Source organism: Echeneis naucrates, chromosome 14, assembly GCF_900963305.1.
Source record: "Echeneis naucrates chromosome 14, fEcheNa1.1, whole genome shotgun sequence".
Lineage (NCBI taxonomy): Eukaryota > Metazoa > Chordata > Actinopteri > Carangiformes > Echeneidae > Echeneis > Echeneis naucrates.
Genome location: NC_042524.1, coordinates 6,131,790 through 6,151,494, shown reverse-complemented (window position 1 = coordinate 6,151,494; position 19,705 = coordinate 6,131,790). Strand labels below are relative to the sequence as shown.

The window sequence follows — 19,705 nt, the reverse complement described above, 5'->3', positions numbered from 1 at the left end:
TTGAACAGTAGTCAAAACTTTTTTTTCTTTTTTTTTTTTGGTCTTTTCCTCTTCCCTTAAATATTTCAGTCCGACAGTGCTTTTTCGTTTCGTTTCGTACAGAATTATGTTAATATATTAACAGTAAAAAATAAAAATAACTCTGAATCCAGGCAGCAATAACAAAATGGTGTGATGCAGTAAGCTCATTTTATTGACAAAGAGACCACATCTCTATTTCTAAAGGCGGGCTGCTTAGTCTGTCTTTTTTTTTATTACTTAATCCCACTTTAATTTAAATATTTTGAGGAAACCTTTTGTCAACCATAACGTTTCATAGATCTGCATTGGTGTGGATTTGTGTAAATTGATGTTATTATTAAGTGTCTCTTCACTGGCTTCCTTTGTGTATTCCTGTACATTTCTGGCTCCAAAATTAAAATATTTGTCTTTAATATCTTGCTGTTGTAGCTCTGCGTCTCTCTCTGTTTGTTTGTTTTGTTTTGTTTCATTTTGTTTTCTAGTTGTCTCGTTACGACAGTTTCACGTCAGTTTGCGGCAGTTGTTGGGGGTTGCTGAGAGGAAGGTGTGGTTGCCACGGAGACGCGTCGAAACGTGTCCCGGAACAAACAGGAAACATCCAAAGCGGCTCTTCTTCGGTGTGAAGCTCCGGAGGGAAGCTTCAATGTCTCCTCACGTTTGGTTTGGTTTGCTCAGACGTTTGTTTCGATGACAGAAAATTAATTAGTTTCATGTTTGCCAGCAGGCTGCTGATACATTTCGCCCCCCCCCCCGTCTCAGGTGAGCACACGAAGATTTGCACGTTTGTGTGTTTGTAATGTTAAACTCTGAAAAGGCCCTAAATGTCCAAACTGAATTCAGACTCTCAGCAGTGTCTCTGGGTGACATGATGCCAGAAAGCAGGAGCTGCTCTCTGATCCAGGCTGCCAGGACCTGTGACAACAAGAAGAAGAAGAAGAAGAAGAAGAAACGGAAGAAAGGCTCAGCTTCCTCCATCCCCTCAGGAAACACACGTAAAAACAACTTTAGCTTTACATTCACTGTACAGCTGTGAAAACTGTGAAACTCTGAAACAGTAACTTTAATGTGAAAAGGCTGTCTTTAGAGTTTTCGTTAGTTTTGGTATGTACAAAACTTTAAGTCACTTACATTCTTTAATCAAATAGTTGATTAACTAACTATCTAGTTAGTTCGTTAAAATATTGTTTATGTGTTTGTGTGTGAGTAGCATGTTGCTGTTGTTTTGAATGTATACTTTTAGAACTCAGACTACAAACTACAGCTGTCAAATAAGTGGAGCCAAAAGGACAACTTTTATTAGAAATTTGCAGAACACTAAGGCTGCTTCAAATGGAAATAGTGAAGTGAAGCACAGGGCACTGATGAATTCAGTTTTATTTATCCAGAAGTGGACAAATATTTTACTCATATGCCAGCTGCACGTGGAATTCAGACACCAGCTTACTGAAAATTAAATTGATTCATGAATCAGCAGAAAGTTAATTTACAACACTTAAGGAATCAATTTATCATGTCAATATTTTATTGAGCAAAACAGTCATTGTTTCAAGATTTTGCTATCTGTCTTCTATTATTTTAAAATGAATAGTTTATATTTAGGAGGTTTGATGGTTGGTCACGCAAATCAAGCAAAGCCCATCATGGCTTTCAAAGAAAAACCTTAAAAAATCAGCAAAAATGTAATATGCATTAGGCACACAGAAATCAAGGATTGAAAGATAGATTTGGGACTTCAGGCTTTGTTACGGGAAAGGAAATGAACTTATTGTGCTTCATTTTTTATTAAAAGCAGATCCTGTAAAAGCAGACCATGAGATACATATTTCTAGTGGAGTAAATGTTGCCAAAGAACACAAACTATTCTCATATAAACTGTCACATAATGAAAGTCCTAAACCTCTCCTGTGGCATGCAAATGTAATTAGTCATGCTGAAGAGTAGAGCAGCACAGACTGAACCAAGATCAGGAAAAAAGAATTTGAACTGACCCGAAGTTGAGTTCACATGAAGGTCACTGTAAATACACACAATGTAGTAACAGCAGTTGGCATCTTGTGATGATGGCAGAAGATTCCCCATAGGCTTCAATAGGTCATCAGAGAATAGGCCGCCCGGTGCCATTCCCTTTACCAGCCTTTTAAAGCTACTTCTGTAAACCGAGCCTTTGGTAATCTAAACCCCCGTTTTCTCCATGCTGCGCAAGCATCTACATGTTTATGTTCCCTTCCTACAGAGAAACCTCAGATTGCATCTTTGCATCCTGAGACCTTGCCAGTGTCCTTGCTGTCTGCTCAGAGTCCCAGTCAACTTCCCAGGCTCAAGACGACTAGTAAGAAGGATGGAGAGGGGCTTGCTGGCAGTGGACGTAGAAACAAAAAGCAGCCAAAGAATTCACTTACTCCTCTGACAGTCACAAACAACCCTAGCTGCGGCGGAGCTCCAGCACAGGGGTATATGTCAGCACTCAGCACCCAGGCCAGGGAGAGCCTGAGGTGGGAGGGAGTGCTGGAGGACGCCCAGGCTGAGGAGAAGAGGTTGGAGCTGTATAGGGCCAAGCGGCGACAGCGTTACATTGAACATAGAGAGGCTTTGATGAAAGAGACCCCGGATGCCTTGAGGCAGACTTTTCCTAAAGAGAGCACAGAGACTGAATCTGACCAACAGGAGAATGCATCATGACTCCGTTTGAGCACCCACAGAATTAAAGAAGCAAATGAGAGCCTTATGCTGTTAGTCATCACAGGCTTTATTTGTTCACAGTTTAAAATAGATTTAGTCATGGTGAGGCACAGAGTGAAGATCCTTGGGTGCCGTTAAGACGTTTAGACTGATGACAAACCGAGAATGTTGCCAATTCAATATCCTTTAAAGCACCCGGTAGACACGCTTTCCATGGCAGGTACAAAATCCGCAGTGACATGACTGTCAGTGGACGAGGACAAGATATCCCTCTGCTGAATAGGCCTGTTAAAAACTTAATAGAGGATTTGCAGAGTTTATTTTGTGCCTCTAAATTATGCAACACTTCCAGAAAAAACCCAAAGTTGCTTGTCATTGACTGAAACCTAATCAGGATAAAACCAATGCCCAATGCCCCCCCCACACACACACACCTGTGAGAAACAGGAGGGTTAAAGGAATTGCTGTCACATGATTTTTGTTTTCTTTCAACGCTACAGTATATGAACTCTAAAATGTAGGTAAACAATTGTACAAAAAATCCAGAAATTCATCCAACAGAGAGGTTGCGGACCTGTTCAATTAAGAGTGAAATGTGACTCCAGCTATTTGTTACAACACCGTTTGTGTTTATAAAATCTACACTGTCAGCTGACCTGGTTGGCCAGTCATGTTAAAGGATATGCTTTTCTTATAGCTCACTTATTTTTGATGTTTATTGTATAACAGAGAAAGGAAAAGGAGATGAAAAAGGCCCCATAAAGGATAAAATCCAGTAGACAATTGCTCATTGAATGGCAGCTAGCAGTCATGTGTTAATATTTTCATATTTATTTTCAATATGTTCTTATTTCATAGCTGGGATGATGTTGGTGTCGTTAACCTCCTGCATGTTAAGTAACACATTCCTCATGGTCTTATGCTCATTTGCATTTTTTAAACTAATCTCAGAGACACTACCACTGCTGGACAAAAGGTGGCAGAAATGTCATGTTCCCTGAGTGAAACAGAAGCTCCAGTCACAGCTGATGAGATGTTTATGAAGGTGAAACAGACAAAAAAGGCTAAATGACAAATACAGCCATACTTACTTTTATTTATTTTAAAGGCATCAGGGTTCGCTTTCTTTAACATAGGTGATCTCACAGGAGCTCAAGTATTATTTCCATTATCAGCCCCAGGGAGAATGAAACTGATATTTGCTCCCTAGAGCAATTTATAATATGCTACTTATGCTATACTCGCAATGCCTTTACGTGCAAAGTGAAGCTTAAAGCTGCTAAACTGTAGATAAATATAAATTCAAGGCTATTTCTCTCCAGAGCGATGTGGTTGCAGTATTATCAGGGCCGTGCTGCCTTTTATCAGTGAAATGAGCAGAAGGATGAAAATGTGTTTACTTCCTATTGGATTCAAGAGTGAAAAGAAAGGAGTCGAAATGGGCTTAAAATCTTTAATGATCTGTGACTAAAGCAAACAGTGAACAATGTGTTGAACTATTATGCCAGGGATCTAATATACAATTTTAGTCAAAAACAAAAAAAGACTTTCTGTCTGGTTAATTTTAATTTGTCTCAACCATTTGACAATATCACCAATATCACAATCTAAATAAACCCGTTCAAAAGAAAAAACAAATGTCTTAGCCAAAAAAATAAAAAATAAAAAATCACATCTTTTACATAAAACATAGGTACAAACTATAAGCCAATGACACCATAAGTCCTGAAGTATAACAGCTGGTTCTGGTTTTAAAGCTAGTTGAACCGTGGACACAGTGAACATGAGTGAAGCTGAGGTGGAATGAGGAGTGTGAAGTAGAAACTGTGATATCACAGCAGAGAGACACGGGGGAAAGAGAGAAAAACACAGCATTTCCTTTGTGCAGGTTTTGTCGCACTGCCTTTGTGTGCTAATTTATGAAGGCTTATTGTTCCTGTGTGTGTTTTGTTCCGGTTGCCTGTTTCAGCATCTCTGCTTCAAAGAGAGGGACGCTCCCCCTCTGTTTTCCTAATCCCCCCTCAGACTCAGTGGCCGGATCACGTACGTGGCTGCAGTGGGCATTAAGGTCACTTGTGTTTTTCCAGCAGCCCCATCGCCGTAAAACATCAGATTTCTTATTCTAACAGCAGAGAACATGCGGAGGCATCTTGAATGGGAGGTCTCTGAACTGTTATCAAAATATCGCTGGAGACATTAACCCATAAAAAACTCAAATGAAATAATACAAAATAAAGAAAAGACATCCCAAAAGCTGCATCATTCTGAGGTATCTGTTGTTTGCATGGTGAACAGACTGTGTGACATACAACTTAAACCCAACACTTCCACACAACCTTCATCAAAGTACTGAAGTGTAAATAGAAATCATCAGTGAAGCCCGTCTGCTCTGAAGCATTCACTTTCATCAATGCCTCCAAAATTGTTCATCCTTGGCGAGAATGTTGAGTTGACAAAGAGATGAGTTCTGGCTCTGTGTGGACACTTAAAGGATGGTGCGTTCAGCAGATGAGTGTAGATCAGGACAACTGCAGCCAGCTTAGATTATCTGACCTGTCAGGCAGAAGGGAGAAGATCCTTTTATATCTGAGCCACATAGTTTAATGTCCCAGTATTACAAAACATATATGTTCAACGATGTTTCATATCTTGTCACTGTGCGGCCATCACAGATGGCTCGGTTCAACATAAATAACTGATTTGTGTCAGAAATGGACAGAAATGGGCCCAGCTTCTGCCTTAATTCATTACTTCAGTCAGAAGCTTATTGTCTCAGTTGGCAGTTTCTTCTGAAATACAACATGATGCTCATTTAATTTTGTGACATTTGGAGAAAATAGTTTGGACAGTAGGGTGAACAGGACAGCGTTAGGTGTAATTTGGAGTGTACCACAAATGGCAACCCATATTTCTGGTTTAAAAAAACCAAGATGGCGACCACCAAATCTCAATGGGGTGCCACTAGCTTTTAATTTGTTAGCAAGCAGTTGTCTATGTCTTAATTAGGTGGCAGCATCATTCATGTGGAGTTGTGTCTGGTCAGCACCACACTGAGTCCAATATAAACTCTCCCTCAACTCCTGAGGGAGATATCTGTCAAGCTTTTTCACTGAAAACAGATGTTGCTGCATCTGAAAACTAAAACATAAGCCATAAGTCCCTTTTCATTGTTTTCACGTTGAATCCTCAAAGAAGGATTTTAGTCTTTTATATTTTATTCGTTTTGCTCTGTGTCATCATTTGTGTATACATTTCCCCTCAAACAAAATGAGCCAAAATGCAGACTTCTGCTCTGAAAAACGGTTCTTGAGGCCTGGGAAGTGAAATATGGTGAAGATGTCGTATTTAGCAGTCCAATCAGGGTCCCCTGCTGTATGTCACCCCTCCCCATCACTCTCCACTCATTTCCTGTCAGCTCTCTGCCTGACATCAGATTGATCTGAGCTGGTGACATGTGAACGTAACTCTGTGATCACTGTTAAAGCTCCATAACCATTTAAGATACTGTGTTCTCCTTTCTTGTGAATAAAACACTTTATCCCATCATCTGCTGTTTAAGCACTATTATCCAAAAAAGGTTTTTATATACTGAGCCTCTTTCTTTGTGATGACTTGTCCTGCTGCGAATCGCTCAGCTACTGCAGACGCTGCTGGGTCATAGTTTAGACTTGCTGCTGCTATGACTTCATCATTCCTACAAACAACAAACAAAACACCACACACATACATGTTTATAGTTACACATCTATACATTAAAACACATAACTTTATTCCCATGACAGGTCTATTGTTGTTTGTCTCCGCTTACTTGATGTACAAAGCCAAGAATTTCCTGTCCTCAAACTTTCCTTTCATCACAATCTCAGTGTATCCCTCCCCATAGCCTGCACAAAACCACAATCTGAAGTCATTGTTGAATTCAAGTTAAATAGTTTTGTGTGTGTGTATAGATGTACCCACCAGCATATCGGATGGTTTTACCCTGTAGGACGGTCCAATAGAAAGGAATTGAGTTGAGTTCGGTTGGTTTATTCAGCATGTTCAGAGCTGCTATCCTCCCTAACAGAGAACAGCAGTGTGTGATGTTACTTATCCCGGCAGACGTGGAGACTTTGTGACCACATTTACTTTGTCACCACTTTACCGTGTGCCTGTGCCATCTGCCAGTGTCCGATGTTGACCAGTCGGTCGTTGGCCATCGCCAGGGGGAAGCTGGCCAGGTCGCCACCACAGAACACGTCAGGGACGTTGGTGCGCATGTACTGTAGGAAGTGAAGAATACAGTGGTTAATGTGAAGACACACATTTATGAAGCTTTATTTTCTGCTCTGGCTCTGGAAACCATGTGCTCCCCCCATTAACTGCTCAAAGAAACACACTTTATATTACTTAGAACCGTTTCAGTAGTTTGAGAGCATCTTGTAGCTGTAAGACGTGATAAAATTCAATATGTGAATTTGAAAACATGTTCTTGTTCAAATAGAGAATGATGTGAGTGCGTGATCTCAGCTGACAAACAGGTTATTAGATGACCTTGTCGACAATCACAAAGTTTTTTGGGTCCATTTGTATCTCACTGCCCCGCAGGAACTCTGAGTTGGGGAGAATACCTGGTGGAAGAAAGTGGAGAAACACAGCTGAGTAGATTATCAAACCAAATATCAAAATCTGCTGCTGCTCTTGTAGACTGACATTTATCAAACATGATGGATGTGTATATTGTTTGCAGCACGTCGCTTTCCGACCAGCTGTTGTATGTATACATGTGAAATCACCAAAAATAGATAGTACTCACCGATACCTACAATCAAAACTTCAGCTGGAATGACTTTTCCACTTTTAAGCACGACCTCCTTCACCTTGAGGAAAACAGTGATAACGAGACAGAGGACAGGAAGTGCTGAGAGACGCACAATGACAACTGTGTTTACGGATGTTCGCGTCTGAATTTTGAGTGACAAAACAAACCGGCACAACATGAGTTTTCCCAGTTTACCTTGCCATTCTCCCCCTTGACCTCTACCACATTATCATTCATGTAGAATCTCACGTTTTGCTCAGACAGTATCTGCAGGAACAACAGACGTTAGATGACATTCATCAGAGCCTGAATAGAAGTAAAGTGAGGCTGTAACGCAGAGCTTCTTCATCTTTTTTTTTTTTTTTTACCATCATGGTGACTTTGCCAATTTCAGGACCCAGTGTGTTCTGGTACGGCAACTCACTGCTTCCTATCACAGTGAGGCTCGAGGCTTTGTCTATCAAATAAGATGCAACTTCCATACCTGGAAAAAAATTGGACTTAAAATAAATATCTGGTCACATTGTCTCCTACAAGGCTGCAAAGAGCAACGTTACCGACGAACGAGGTTCCCACGAGGACAACGTTGCAGCCCAGACAGGCTGCATGGATTTGCCGAGCGTCCTCTGGTGTTTCCAACATCATCACATTGTCCAGCTTCCTGCCGGGAACATCCAGACCCTTTGCTCTACAGGGCAGGCAATGAAACACGTTCATAACAGCACATGAAATGCATCCACACACACACCCAGTGTTGGTGTGTTCGTCTGAACCTGCAGCCCGTTGAGACGAGAAGCTGGTCATAGCTCTGGACTGAACCATCATCAAACGTGACCGTCTTCCTGCCTGTGTCCACCCACAGCGCCTGTCAACACAGTGAGAGTCCACCATGAATCCGTCCACACTCTGGTCCTGATCTGTGCTCTTTTTGAACCTCAGTCCAGGACAACAGATGCACATTGTTTTGTTTTGTGCAGGTTGTCGTCAAAGGTCAAGCTGAATGAATATACAAGACTGTGATGTGAGTGGAACAGGAGACAAACTCACCTCTTTCCTGAGCCACACCTCAATGTCAAACTGATGGAAAAACTCCATCCTCCTCAGAATAATGCTGTCGCTCTCCACGTTCATGACCTGTAACAGAAGCGCAGGGCGTGTGAGTGTAATGTTTCCCAAACACAGTCATCACATAAGTTCTGTCTGTGCGCTCGTGTCTCAGGCTGTTCACTCTGCAGGACCTTGCTGAGTCGAGTTTTGTCGTAGGGCAAAAGATGGTCCTTGGTGACCATGATGATTCTGCCACCAAAGTTTTCCTGTCGGAGAGTCTCAGCGCAGCTCAACGACGCAGCCCCTGCGCTTATACAGAATAGCACGCCATCACACACGCACACACAGAGGAGTTTTCTGAGGATGACCTCCCGACACAGAGTAAGTATATTTATCCCAATCTGATCGTGCACTAATGTTTGCCATTTAAACCATAGCTGCTCACCTTGAATTTTTTTATTTCCATTATATTCTACTTAGATTAAACTCTCTGTGGTAAATGTTGCTTCTTATTACGTATTTGTAATATTTGTAATCAGTTCCTTCATTTTGATGATTCAAAAGTGAGAATTCTTTTTTTCAACGTATGCTTTAAGCTCATACCTTCAAACTTGACATTTCCTGCCTGTTAACTAACTGATGAATCAACTTTTTTTTTTTTTTTCAGCTTGAAATGACCGATTCACACACAAGGCCTCATGTACAATAACAAACAGAGTGATCCACACTCACCTCCTCCCAGCAACACAACTGTGTGAGTAACTCCAGGTACTGCAGTTCCCATACTCTTTATTCTTTTTGCCTGCCTGAGAGTCTGAAACACAACACATGTCCTCAACTAACATCATCAGCAGGAAGAATATGAAATTATTTACACACAAATGTTTAAAAATATTAAGTATTTCATGACTACAATCATTACTCATTTATGTTTCAGCAATATATACTTAAAGTGATTGATTAGGAAAGCATACAACTGTTGAATGAAAATGATATTAATCCACATCAATGTTTTTCTATCACGGCTTAACAAAGCATGTTAACAGCAACACTTGCTCCTTCGCTGCTATAAAAAATCCAACTGTGCAGTATCAGTAAGAACACAACAGCAGTATCACTGTCAGTATCACACAGCGGGTTAGTTTTTTATTATCAGTGTATATTTGTTTATGCATCCTAGAAAGAGAAAAGCTGACGGGATGCAAAAATAAATCGTATCCAAAATCACAAACTTCCAAGTTTCCACAGTGGACATATGAGATGTATGACAGATTGTGATCTACTGAAAACAAAGTGTGATCCCTCTTACCTTTTTGTTTACTGACACATACACTTTGCTGTTTTGAATGCTGACCTTCAAAAGAGAAACAGAAACGTTTACATTTACGGTTCCTGTCATGGTGACTGTCTGTCTGTCTGTCTGTCTGGCCTGTACCTTGTGGCAGGGTAAACAGTCCATGCCCGGGTACTCCTCCAGATCTCCTGTGTGGGCATTAAAACAGGAGCCATGCCACGGACAACGCACTCTGTGGCCTGAAATCACCCCTGAAAGGACCCACACACACACATATACCATTTACATACTCTGTGCCGTGGACAGGGGCCCAGGGGCCCCGAGATAGGGCTCATCTGAAGCAAACTGGTGGAAAGTTAATCAAATGACTACAAAGAAACAAAAAATTACCACAGAGAAATATAAAATTACAACAGAAAACCACAAAATGAGCACAAAATGATAACACAGAGACACAAAACCAAGCAACCACAAAGAGATGCAAAACGACCACAATTTAATGTTTGCACTGGATTGACGTATTTGTACATTTCATGATGTCACAATCCATCCATGATATTAACAAATCACCTCACATTCGTTCATAGAACACATTGACAAAACATTTAATCTGGATAGTTCTCCTTCACACCATAACCTAATAATGAAATAACTGCATCAAACCTACATATGCGCCTGATAAAGCCTACGTTTGTTAATCCCGTCCTACTGGGACTGAACCTCACTCCTTCAGGGTCGTTACCTTTGCTGAGCGGAGCGCCGTAGTGTGTACACTGGTTCCCAAGGGCGCTGTATTTGCCCCTGCTGCGGGTCAGCAACACACTGTGATGTCCCACCTCAACCTCCATCATCCTGAGACAACACACACGCGTGCACAATGTCCACACAGACACAAACACTTAGCCTTGATAGCATAGCGTGAGGATGGAAATATCAGCATAAATAAATGTCAGTCAGTCAAGAACTCTACTCTCAACTATTAAATGGATTTTCATGAAACTTGCATAGTTTCCAGAGGATGAATTCAATCTCTCAGTGTTTTTTTTTTTCTTAAGCATTTTTTGACATTTCACTAAACACCTGCAAAATCAGGCTCGGCTGTACTTAATGTTTTCTAGCATGCCAATATTACTTAAAAGATTTAACATGATAAACATAACTGAAAAACAGCAGCGTGGCTCATTTGTTTAACAGCTCATAATTAATTCAAATGTTAAGTCCGTGAGAGACGGACTTGATTGAATCTCGTCATTAACTGACTTATAATTCACGTCAAATTTTTTGTGTATACCCATTTTATGTATGCAGTTACACATAAATCTGTATTTTGACAAGTTGAATATGAATCCTCACTTATATAATTGACTTTGTATATGAGTACAGATGTGTTAATGAAAATTCTGGCTTTTTGTTAATTTTTAGATGGACTTGGTGATCCCCAAATTTGTGACATGTTGACAGCTGAATCTCGACATATTTATCACTGTTCATATCAGTAACCGGTAAAAATCTGTGAATAAAAACAGATTTTGCCGGTTTGTGAACGCCCCCTCCTGCTTACTGTCCATCCTGCAGGTCTGACTCCAAACAAACGACAGCTGTCAGCTCCTCTGATGTGTCCTCAGGATCAGAGTCTGGGAACTCTTGTTGGGCTGAACAAGCGTTTCAAAAACATTTAAAGGAGACAAACAAGCTGCATTAAAATCACATACCTTAGTGAACGCTGATTCAGAAACTCTGTTTCATTCTTCAAACTATAAAATCCAGTTTACTCACATGGTTTGCTCTCAGACATGCCACCGGTTTAGTATTAGCACAGCACAGATTCACAAAAACTCCACCAGAAACATGAAACGTCAGTCAGGAGAAGTGTCCCCTGAAGCAGCAGTCCCCGTTCACAGCCTGTTTCCTGCTCATCAGCTGAATGATGGGATGGGAGTCTGTTTCCGTGGCAACCGGTCCAACCCCATCCTGCACACCTTGTTCCTGAGCGGCTGTGAGAACTGTGATGGTTTTGGGTTTGATAAGGCAAACAAAATGAACTTTTTGGGACTCCAGTGACTGAGCAGTTTCAGTGATGCTGCAGCTCACGTTCAGCCCAATATTGTTCCAGAGAAAAGCAGCCGCGGCCTTTTGTATTTTACAACGACAGCACAGAGAAAAGGCTGACCAAGCAACAGCTGCTGACACTGAATGGACACAACTGAACTTACGCAAGTCGCAGGAGGGACTTTTTATTCATGCATTGTTTGACGTTTCAAGATCCATTACTGAAAATATTAAGGATCTAAATGCAAGAAAATAAATATTAATAAGCAGTGATGCAAAGACACTAACCTGGCCTACATAACCTGAGGCGCACACTCCATCAGGTTTATCACATCCCAAATTATAAGATAGAAAAGTAAAATTTGAATATGAGTAAATAATTCTTTGTTTAAAAATGTATTTAGTTTTGTTTTGTTTTGTATAGTTTCATGGATGCACTTTGGCTCAGATACTGACGAGTCCCTCTGGATCATTTGTACAGTAAGACGTTTTCCTGCTGCCATCAGGTCAGTGTTTTATTTTATCCATTAAATTTGATTATCCAACAATCAATCAAAATGCCCCATGTGAGCATGAAAAGATGTTTGTTTGGATTTTTTTTGTCAGGAAGGGAATCATAGTATGATGTGAATCTGTTATTAACCTGTAACCTCAACATGAGCAGAGGAATGTGTGCTAAAATACAAACACGCTGTGTGTTACAGTGTCACCAACTTGTTTTTCTTTCTCACCCTCCCCAGAATGCATTTCAGCTCCTCACCTCCGGCCTCTGAGGTGGATTCAGGGCTCTGAGCTCTGGGATGAAGTCCAGTTATGGATCTGAGGACAACACCTGTCGTCACTGGAGGATCTGCCTGCTCCTTCAAACTACTTAACACTCTTGTGAGACTCCTGCCAACACCCGTGTCAGCACAAAAGAAAGCCCGGAAGTGGAGGAACATCAGCACTTCTCTAGCTCACAGCTCACTAACAGGAACATGGCTGTGTTATGGTACCTGAGGAAATGAGGCTAAATTAGTTCTGTTACTTCAGCTGATTTTCACTCTGCCTCTCGCTCTCTTCTCTTCTCTTACAGTTTCTACCTTCATCCTCAGACGGCCTCACTGTCTGCTCTCCCACAGCCTTGTAGCTGTGGCTACAGGTGACACCCCCCCATCCAACATCATATATTCACACTCACAGTTTCATTAAATTGGCAGAAAACGGAGCTTTTCCAGCTGTAAAGCCTGAGAGCCACTCTCCCCTGTTTCACCAAATCGTTAGTTATTTCTAAATCATGTACCAACCAAGTGCTGATCGGGCAAGCTGCGGAACACAATCCACTTTAACGTGCGTTTTGTAAGATTTAACAAAGGCCTTTGAACACCTTTTAACCAGACCAGAGAGGAAGAATTTCTTGATTCGTGTTCTCAGTAAAAATAGTCCCACAGGTTATTTTATCCACGACTTCTTGGACATGAATCAGTCATCGACACAGTCCTGGGAGCTGCTGCTCCACCACTCTGTGCTAATTCACTTTACGCCCGACACATCCAGTGTGGTGGAAGACAGGACTCAACTCGCTGCACCTTCAGAGAACACGAGCTGTTTACGAAAAGGAACCGAAGCAAAAAAGTAAAACGCAGAAAACGGAACAATTTTACTAATTTTACATCGTTGAAGAAAAACAACACCGTGTGAGAAATATGGCACATAATGTTGGAGGTGAATTCAGTTGCCACCTCAGTGTGTCTGTGTGTGTTACTTTACTGCCACATATAAAACACATATATAAAATGCTATTGGCGTTTTGAGGCTGCCTTTGTTATGTTTGATCATAACTGAGCTTATGAGTCTCTGTGGTTGCTGATTGAACAGGGAAGGTCATAAAACCTTTATCTTTATACAGATCCTCTTTGTGAAGTTTAACCTTGAACAGCTGTATTTTAAAAGAAAAGCCATCATTTAAATGGCTGTGTGGGTGTTTTACAGTGTTTCAGTGTGGCTTTCTAATAATGCATTAGACTTAGGTTGCCAAGTTGTTAATATATCTTCCTTACCCTCTGCTGGAGGGTGAACTGTGGAGGTCTACAGAGAATTAAAGAGATAAAAGTTGTGCTGGAAGACAGAAAACACCGGCCAAACTATGAGACTATGTACTAGAAATTTGTCCTTTTACATTATCATAATTATTCAAGTCTTAATAAATTAGTAATTAACATTAATGAAGCAATTATTTCATACCCTAAAGTGATGCACAGGGGCACCAGTGGGATTAACTGTGTTCACAGTTAGTTATTGATTTAAGAACTCTGCAGACTACAGGTGACTACTGACATTGGAAACTCTTCGATTTGAACTTGAAGTGATTTTGTAAGAGTGAAGTTTTGTGTATGTCTACATGTTTCTGTCTGTTTCTGTGTTTACTTGCTTCTTCTCTTTCCACTCCACACTTTCAACTCTTTCCACAGGTGAGCTCCTATTTTGGCTGGGCTGCAACCACCCGTCTCGGGAACAGGCCTGGAAAGCAAACCGGCAGTTTTCCCCTCTGTGACCTCCAGAATGACCAGCTGGCTCAACACGGGAACGTAGGTGGCTCAGTGAGTCTCTGCTGGAGCTTTTCCACAGTTCATGCATGCATTTTGAATTTTCACACAAGAAATTATTTAATATCGGTCTTGTGGAGGAATACTGTCAAATCTAAAGCTAAACTGTTTTTTAAACTGTTTGTGTTGCACTTATCTGTTGTAAGGTTGTGTTTTTGGCAAACTGCTTCCAGTCCTGTTACAGGCTTCAGCCAAAAATTATTTTTAATAACAAACACTCCTGTCAACATTTTTAGTGAGTGCTACTGCAGGACTTGGTAGTTCAGTGCAGCTCAGTTCTGCACCATAATTGTAGACATTAATGGAGGATTTTTGTCAAAAGGAAGGCAGGAAATGCTTCTCGAGAATACTGAACAGGTGTTCAGTGATTTCTGTCCCCGGCAGGTTTTTGGTGTGTCCATCCTCGCTCCATCCTGGTGACGGGGACGGTGGGCCTGACGCTCATCTCCACCATGAATGTGGTGCTGTTTTACAGACTGCTCAGAGCCGACCTCCTCACCAACACACACAACACCAGCAGGTCTCACTAGTAGGAAGTGATGCTGTGCTGCCCCCTGGTTAAAAATAACCGATACCGTTTTCTACCTCATGCTGCAGCAGATCAGTCTTACCTTGTCATGTTTTTCTATGTATCAGAAAAACTAAAATTAAGCAATATTTGCAAAAATCTTTGAAGGCCAAGTTTAGGTTCAGGCAGCAACCCTTTCTCACTGGTTACACATGTTCACCAGATATGAACAATTTTACCACTTTTTTATTTTATAGGTTTTTTAAATGGGAAACAATCCTGAAAAAGTTACTGTATATCATGGAAAGCCACAGAGCAAATATAAGTGAACTTTAGTAAAACATTTCCAAGAATACAACAAATCAACAAAAGGTTTTTTATTTACCTTCACATAAAGCTTGAGTGGTGACCACCAGACTCTAAAATAGCACATTTGTCATCACAATACAAAAATCTAAAGCTACAATCCCTGATTACCTTTATTTCTTTATATAATCTAAAATAATAAATTCTATTCTACATTCAATTTTCTACTTTATTTGGAAGTGAAATGCAGGAAGAAGGAATAGACAGAGGAAGAGGGACTGTCCCTGGTTGGACCCAAACCAGGCAGCCCACCTGTTTTAGAGCACTAGATTCAATATTGTGTCAGTCTACATCATGATCCTCTTCTTCTGAAACAAGCTAACCAGAGTGGGAGCTTTGCAGCTCGTGTTGGTTTGGACTTCCTCTCTGATACGTGGCAGCTGGATCCTCTCTGTTCTGGACTCTCTCTCGTAATAGGGACAGACTTTTAGATGCTCTGACATGGACGGCACATCCTGGAAGCACCAAGCGTCCACAGGAGAGAACAAGGTGCTAAACTGCCATACCTGAAGTCAGAGGACACAGAGAGAGAGAGGACTCAATCTTCAGTCCTGATCCCAAGGCGAAAAGGTCTACTTGTCACTTATGAGGACATTTAATTTAACAAACTGTCAAAAATCCTTAATTAAGCCCATATTTGGCTTAATTAAACCAAATTAATTAAATGTGATCAATTCAATTAAAGCCAACAATTAATTTTACTCAATTTAATTCAGTTGAGTAGACATGCTTTCATTGTTGTGACATATTCGCTCTGAGCTTACCCTTTGCTTCACCCTCCACTTGGCTCCTCCGTGTGAGTAGGTCTTCCTCTCCCAGCGGAGGGTGACCATCCCTCTGTCCTGCAGCAGAGAGGAGACCACCTGCCTCATGAGCCGGGACACCAGAGCCAGCTGGGACAGGGACAGACTGTCCAGGAAACTGGCCATGTGGCACAGCACTTCGTAGGGCAGCGAGCTCAGAGAGCCGTCCCCTCCTCCGACCTGACCTCTTCTGGCTCTCTGAGTGGAGGACGAGGTCACTGAGCTCCTGGATGGCTGAGAGGCCTCACCCAGATAGACAGGGATCTTGGGATGAAGGCTGAAACAGCCCAGGTCCTCGCTGAAATAGAGTAAAAACTGAGATTTTTAAAGGTCTACTAAAAACAATGTGGGACTTATTCAGGATTACAGGAGAATCGTGCATGCCAAGATCTGATCTGGCAGCACGTTGCCCCACAACAAGAAAGCCTGGGGCCTTTCTGTGCATGTTTCCTGTGTGGGTTTCCTCCCACCATCCAAAGACATCATGTTTGGGTTAACTGGTGACTCTAAATTGTCGGTAGGTCTGAGTGTGAATGTGAGTGTGAGTGGTTGTTGGTCTCTGTCTGTCTCTGTGTGTTGGCCCTGTGAGGCCCTCACCCAGGGTGAGCTGGGATTGGATCCAACACCCCAAAGTGGTAGAAAATGAATGAATGAATGACACAATATAGTCTTAGTTTGATCTCACTTGTAGCTGACGCTGGCTTCATGTGTTGAGGGCTGAAACCTCCTCTGGCGGTAGGTGCAGCCCAGGTAGGCCAGCGGACATCTCTGCTCGAACCAGCCGTTCACACCCATCTGGATGTCGCTGTGGACATTCCTGTACACAGACATGGGCAATGCGATCATTTAATACGAATCCATCTGCTCTTTCTCTGTCCATGTGTTGTCTTCATGACTGACCTGATGAGTTTAGACACAAAATTTCACTGATATTTGCCAACTTCCGTTGTGGTTAAACTATTTCCCCTCCAGTGCATTTTAATAAGGAAAGAAACCCCACCTATAATGTATGCCATATTCTCTGCGCTGGAAGGTGTGTCCACAGAGGAAGGTGAAGGCGGAGCTGGCCTTGTGGTGTCGGCTGGTCACGCTCTCCACCTGCAGCTGAAGGTGCAGCTCCAACGGTTTTCCAACAGTCAGATCAGCCAGTGACGTGTTTCTTCGGAAAGGAGCCGATGGGAAGTTGTAAGTCTGTGAGCCTTCATCTTGTAGCAGGCCGTCTGTGCACACGCCTTCTGCAATGAGGTGACCTCTCTGCTCCTTCTCCAGAGAGCACAGCAGAGAAGCCTGAGAAGCGAAGCGAACATTAAACTTTGAATCTCGCTGATGTAGGTCATAACTTTAACGGTAGCTCATTTAAGAGATGAAACACGTTGAGGAATCTGCGTTACGGTGAAGCTTGCTATGACTTTGGTTCAAAAGTAGTTTGAGCTATGAAAACAGACTGGCTGATGCTGATAAATCTCCTGGAGGTGAATGTTACCCAGGGATGAGAGTAACATGACTGGGGGAAACGTTCGGAAAATTATCAGGTGGCCAAGACTGAATGCAAACCTCCATCAGGTGATCATATGTTCCTTTTCCCAACTTGTTTTTGCTGCCATCAAGTGGCCAACGGTTTGCTGCTACTTGCTACTAACACAAGAATGATGAGTTTTACTGACTGATTTCTGTTTCTCACCTGAACTTCCTCCCACACTGGCATATCCTCTGGCACCACCCCGAGGTCGCTGGTGTCCACAGCTCGGCTCTCTCTCTTGTAGAAACTGGGGTTGCGGATGCGGCTCTGCTTGGCAGAGAAGCTGGTCGGGATCTTAAATGTACGGACAGTTGTAATCTTCATTGGTTCCATAGAGCCATAGATAAATTTTTTCATCAGTTTGTTGGAGGATGTGGAGGGAGCCACGCATGCACCACTTGATGCTGCTGCACCCAAACATGCATCTGCTGTGTCTTCCTCTGTCAGAGTCCCCAGGTTTTTTTGTGTCCGTTTAGCTAAGTCCTGACCTCGGCCGGCCACGGCTGCCCCTCCAGCTTCTCTGCAGCCGCCCATCTCCATACTGAACATGTTCTCCCAAGCACGGTAGATGTCTAACAGATTAGTATCCACTCCCGAGGCCCTGGCTATAGCCTCTCTCTCCTCCTGGGACAGCTCATGTTCAGCCTCAGCCTCATCTTCATCCTCATCTTCTTTTTCATCAGTCATGGGGATGCCAAGCATGTTAAAAGACTTCCAGGTATAAGCACTGGCTTCCTTTGCTGCTGTCTCCTTCTCCAACGCCTTTTTCCTCCTTTCCTCCTTCCTCCTCTCCTCTTCCCTCCTTTCCTCTTCTTTCTCCTCCTCCTCCACACTCTGGATGAGCTCAGGAAACAGTTTCTTCATCTTTATGGAGTGAAACAGGCGTTCCTGGTCTTTAAGGGCCATAGCAAGGTCCAGACTTCCTCCCTTCTCTCTCTCTGTGAGCAGGCGTTCGTGCAGCTCCGTGTTTGGATAAGAGTGGGCATCGTTGGCCGGCCAGCGGTTCCACTCCATGGAGCAGGAGACCACGCTGGCCGGACAGACCTGGAGGTGGGCTGCCCGTGAGGAGCGGGCCAGGTGGACCGGGCAGCCATACTCAGCGTTGAGGCAGGGCACCCTGACGTTGGGGCAGAGCAGCAGGTGATCCTCCTCTTTGCACAGGTGGAAGAGAGCTCCACAGTGCAGACGGCAGGGAATGACTGCACAGCTCACAGAGACCTCCACCCGAGTCCTGCAGCGCCGGCTGTAGCAGGAGTCACAGTGGACATGCTGTCGAGAACGATGACTCTGGTTGAATTCACAGGGCATCAAGAAAAATAGAACAGATTTTTTAAATAGTATAGAAACGTAACACATTTGCATGGTCAGATATATATTAGCACACATTTGACCCCAGTGAATTACAGATGTGTTATTAATTATCGTGCCATGCAACATTGATAAGGGCTAAACTTGTTTTCATATAAAATGCCAAACACATTTTTAGAGTTCAGCAGTAAAGGAAACAGGGAGCACAGGGTTAATAAGATTAACCTTATGTCATGGCGACAGCTGCCAAATAAAACCATACCATCTTTCTGATCCTCCTGCACCAGTTTACTGTCTATCCTGCAAACAAACGGGAAACTATGACCTCATGATATCACCATCTTGAAGAAAATGCATCTAAGTAAACAATGGCGGGATTCCAGTAAAGTCCAGTTGTATTAAAGTCAACGGGAACAATGAATCACGCACTTGATCCTACCACTGTAAGAGCTGGGAAGGAGAAGAGCCTGTTCTTTCTTCCTTCTTCGTTCTGTGCTTTAAAGACCGAGTGTCTGTCTGAGGTATGTGTGTGTTATAAATAGAGCCGAGTACTGAAGCAGAATGTTACACAGGTGGTCAGAAACATGGTTTGGGTTACCAGCCCACTCAGCCATCAGCAACTTTCTCTCACCTACTTTCCTCTGATGCATAATGTGGAGTTACTGAGAATTGATTTCAACCTGAGCAGAGAACAAAATTGGGCTTATCTGCTGTCTCAACAGTGT

General features: G+C 42.5%; 3 protein-coding genes across 4 annotated transcripts; 1 reads left to right on the top strand and 2 right to left on the bottom strand.

The window, feature by feature from the left end:
- Nucleotides 1-570: 570 nt before the first annotated feature.
- Nucleotides 571-6,385, top strand: LOC115054357 (protein LIAT1). Of its 2 annotated transcripts, none has more exons than XM_029519547.1 (3): nucleotides 571-681; nucleotides 862-1,013; nucleotides 2,255-6,385. In XM_029519547.1, the coding sequence occupies exons 2-3, from the start codon at nucleotides 887-889 to the stop codon at nucleotides 2,698-2,700; spliced, it is 573 nt and encodes a 190-aa protein (XP_029375407.1). In that variant the 5' UTR covers nucleotides 571-681; nucleotides 862-886; the 3' UTR covers nucleotides 2,701-6,385. The 2 variants fall into 2 exon arrangements, with proteins under 2 accessions (XP_029375407.1, XP_029375406.1); XM_029519546.1 differs by having other exon boundaries at nucleotides 606-780.
- Nucleotides 4,169-11,637, bottom strand: LOC115054504 (apoptosis-inducing factor 3-like). The gene is made up of 19 exons (XM_029519751.1): nucleotides 11,619-11,637; nucleotides 11,404-11,494; nucleotides 10,585-10,694; nucleotides 9,984-10,093; nucleotides 9,858-9,902; nucleotides 9,281-9,362; nucleotides 8,740-8,852; nucleotides 8,549-8,635; nucleotides 8,275-8,366; nucleotides 8,059-8,189; nucleotides 7,870-7,985; nucleotides 7,697-7,768; nucleotides 7,496-7,559; nucleotides 7,234-7,310; nucleotides 6,845-6,962; nucleotides 6,661-6,759; nucleotides 6,509-6,584; nucleotides 6,290-6,394; nucleotides 4,169-5,253 (listed from the first exon to the last, which is right to left on the bottom strand). The coding sequence occupies exons 1-19, from the start codon at nucleotides 11,635-11,637 to the stop codon at nucleotides 5,220-5,222; spliced, it is 1,641 nt and encodes a 546-aa protein (XP_029375611.1). The 3' UTR covers nucleotides 4,169-5,219.
- A 3,886-nt stretch (nucleotides 11,638-15,523) lies between these two features.
- LOC115054503 (F-box only protein 40-like) lies at nucleotides 15,524-19,475 on the bottom strand. The gene is made up of 7 exons (XM_029519750.1): nucleotides 19,410-19,475; nucleotides 19,243-19,280; nucleotides 17,835-18,959; nucleotides 17,154-17,440; nucleotides 16,839-16,970; nucleotides 16,115-16,451; nucleotides 15,524-15,856 (listed from the first exon to the last, which is right to left on the bottom strand). Exons 2-7 carry the CDS (start codon nucleotides 19,243-19,245, stop codon nucleotides 15,638-15,640), a joined length of 2,103 nt encoding a protein of 700 aa, XP_029375610.1. The 5' UTR covers nucleotides 19,246-19,280; nucleotides 19,410-19,475; the 3' UTR covers nucleotides 15,524-15,637.
- Between the last annotated feature and the right edge of the window lie 230 nt (nucleotides 19,476-19,705).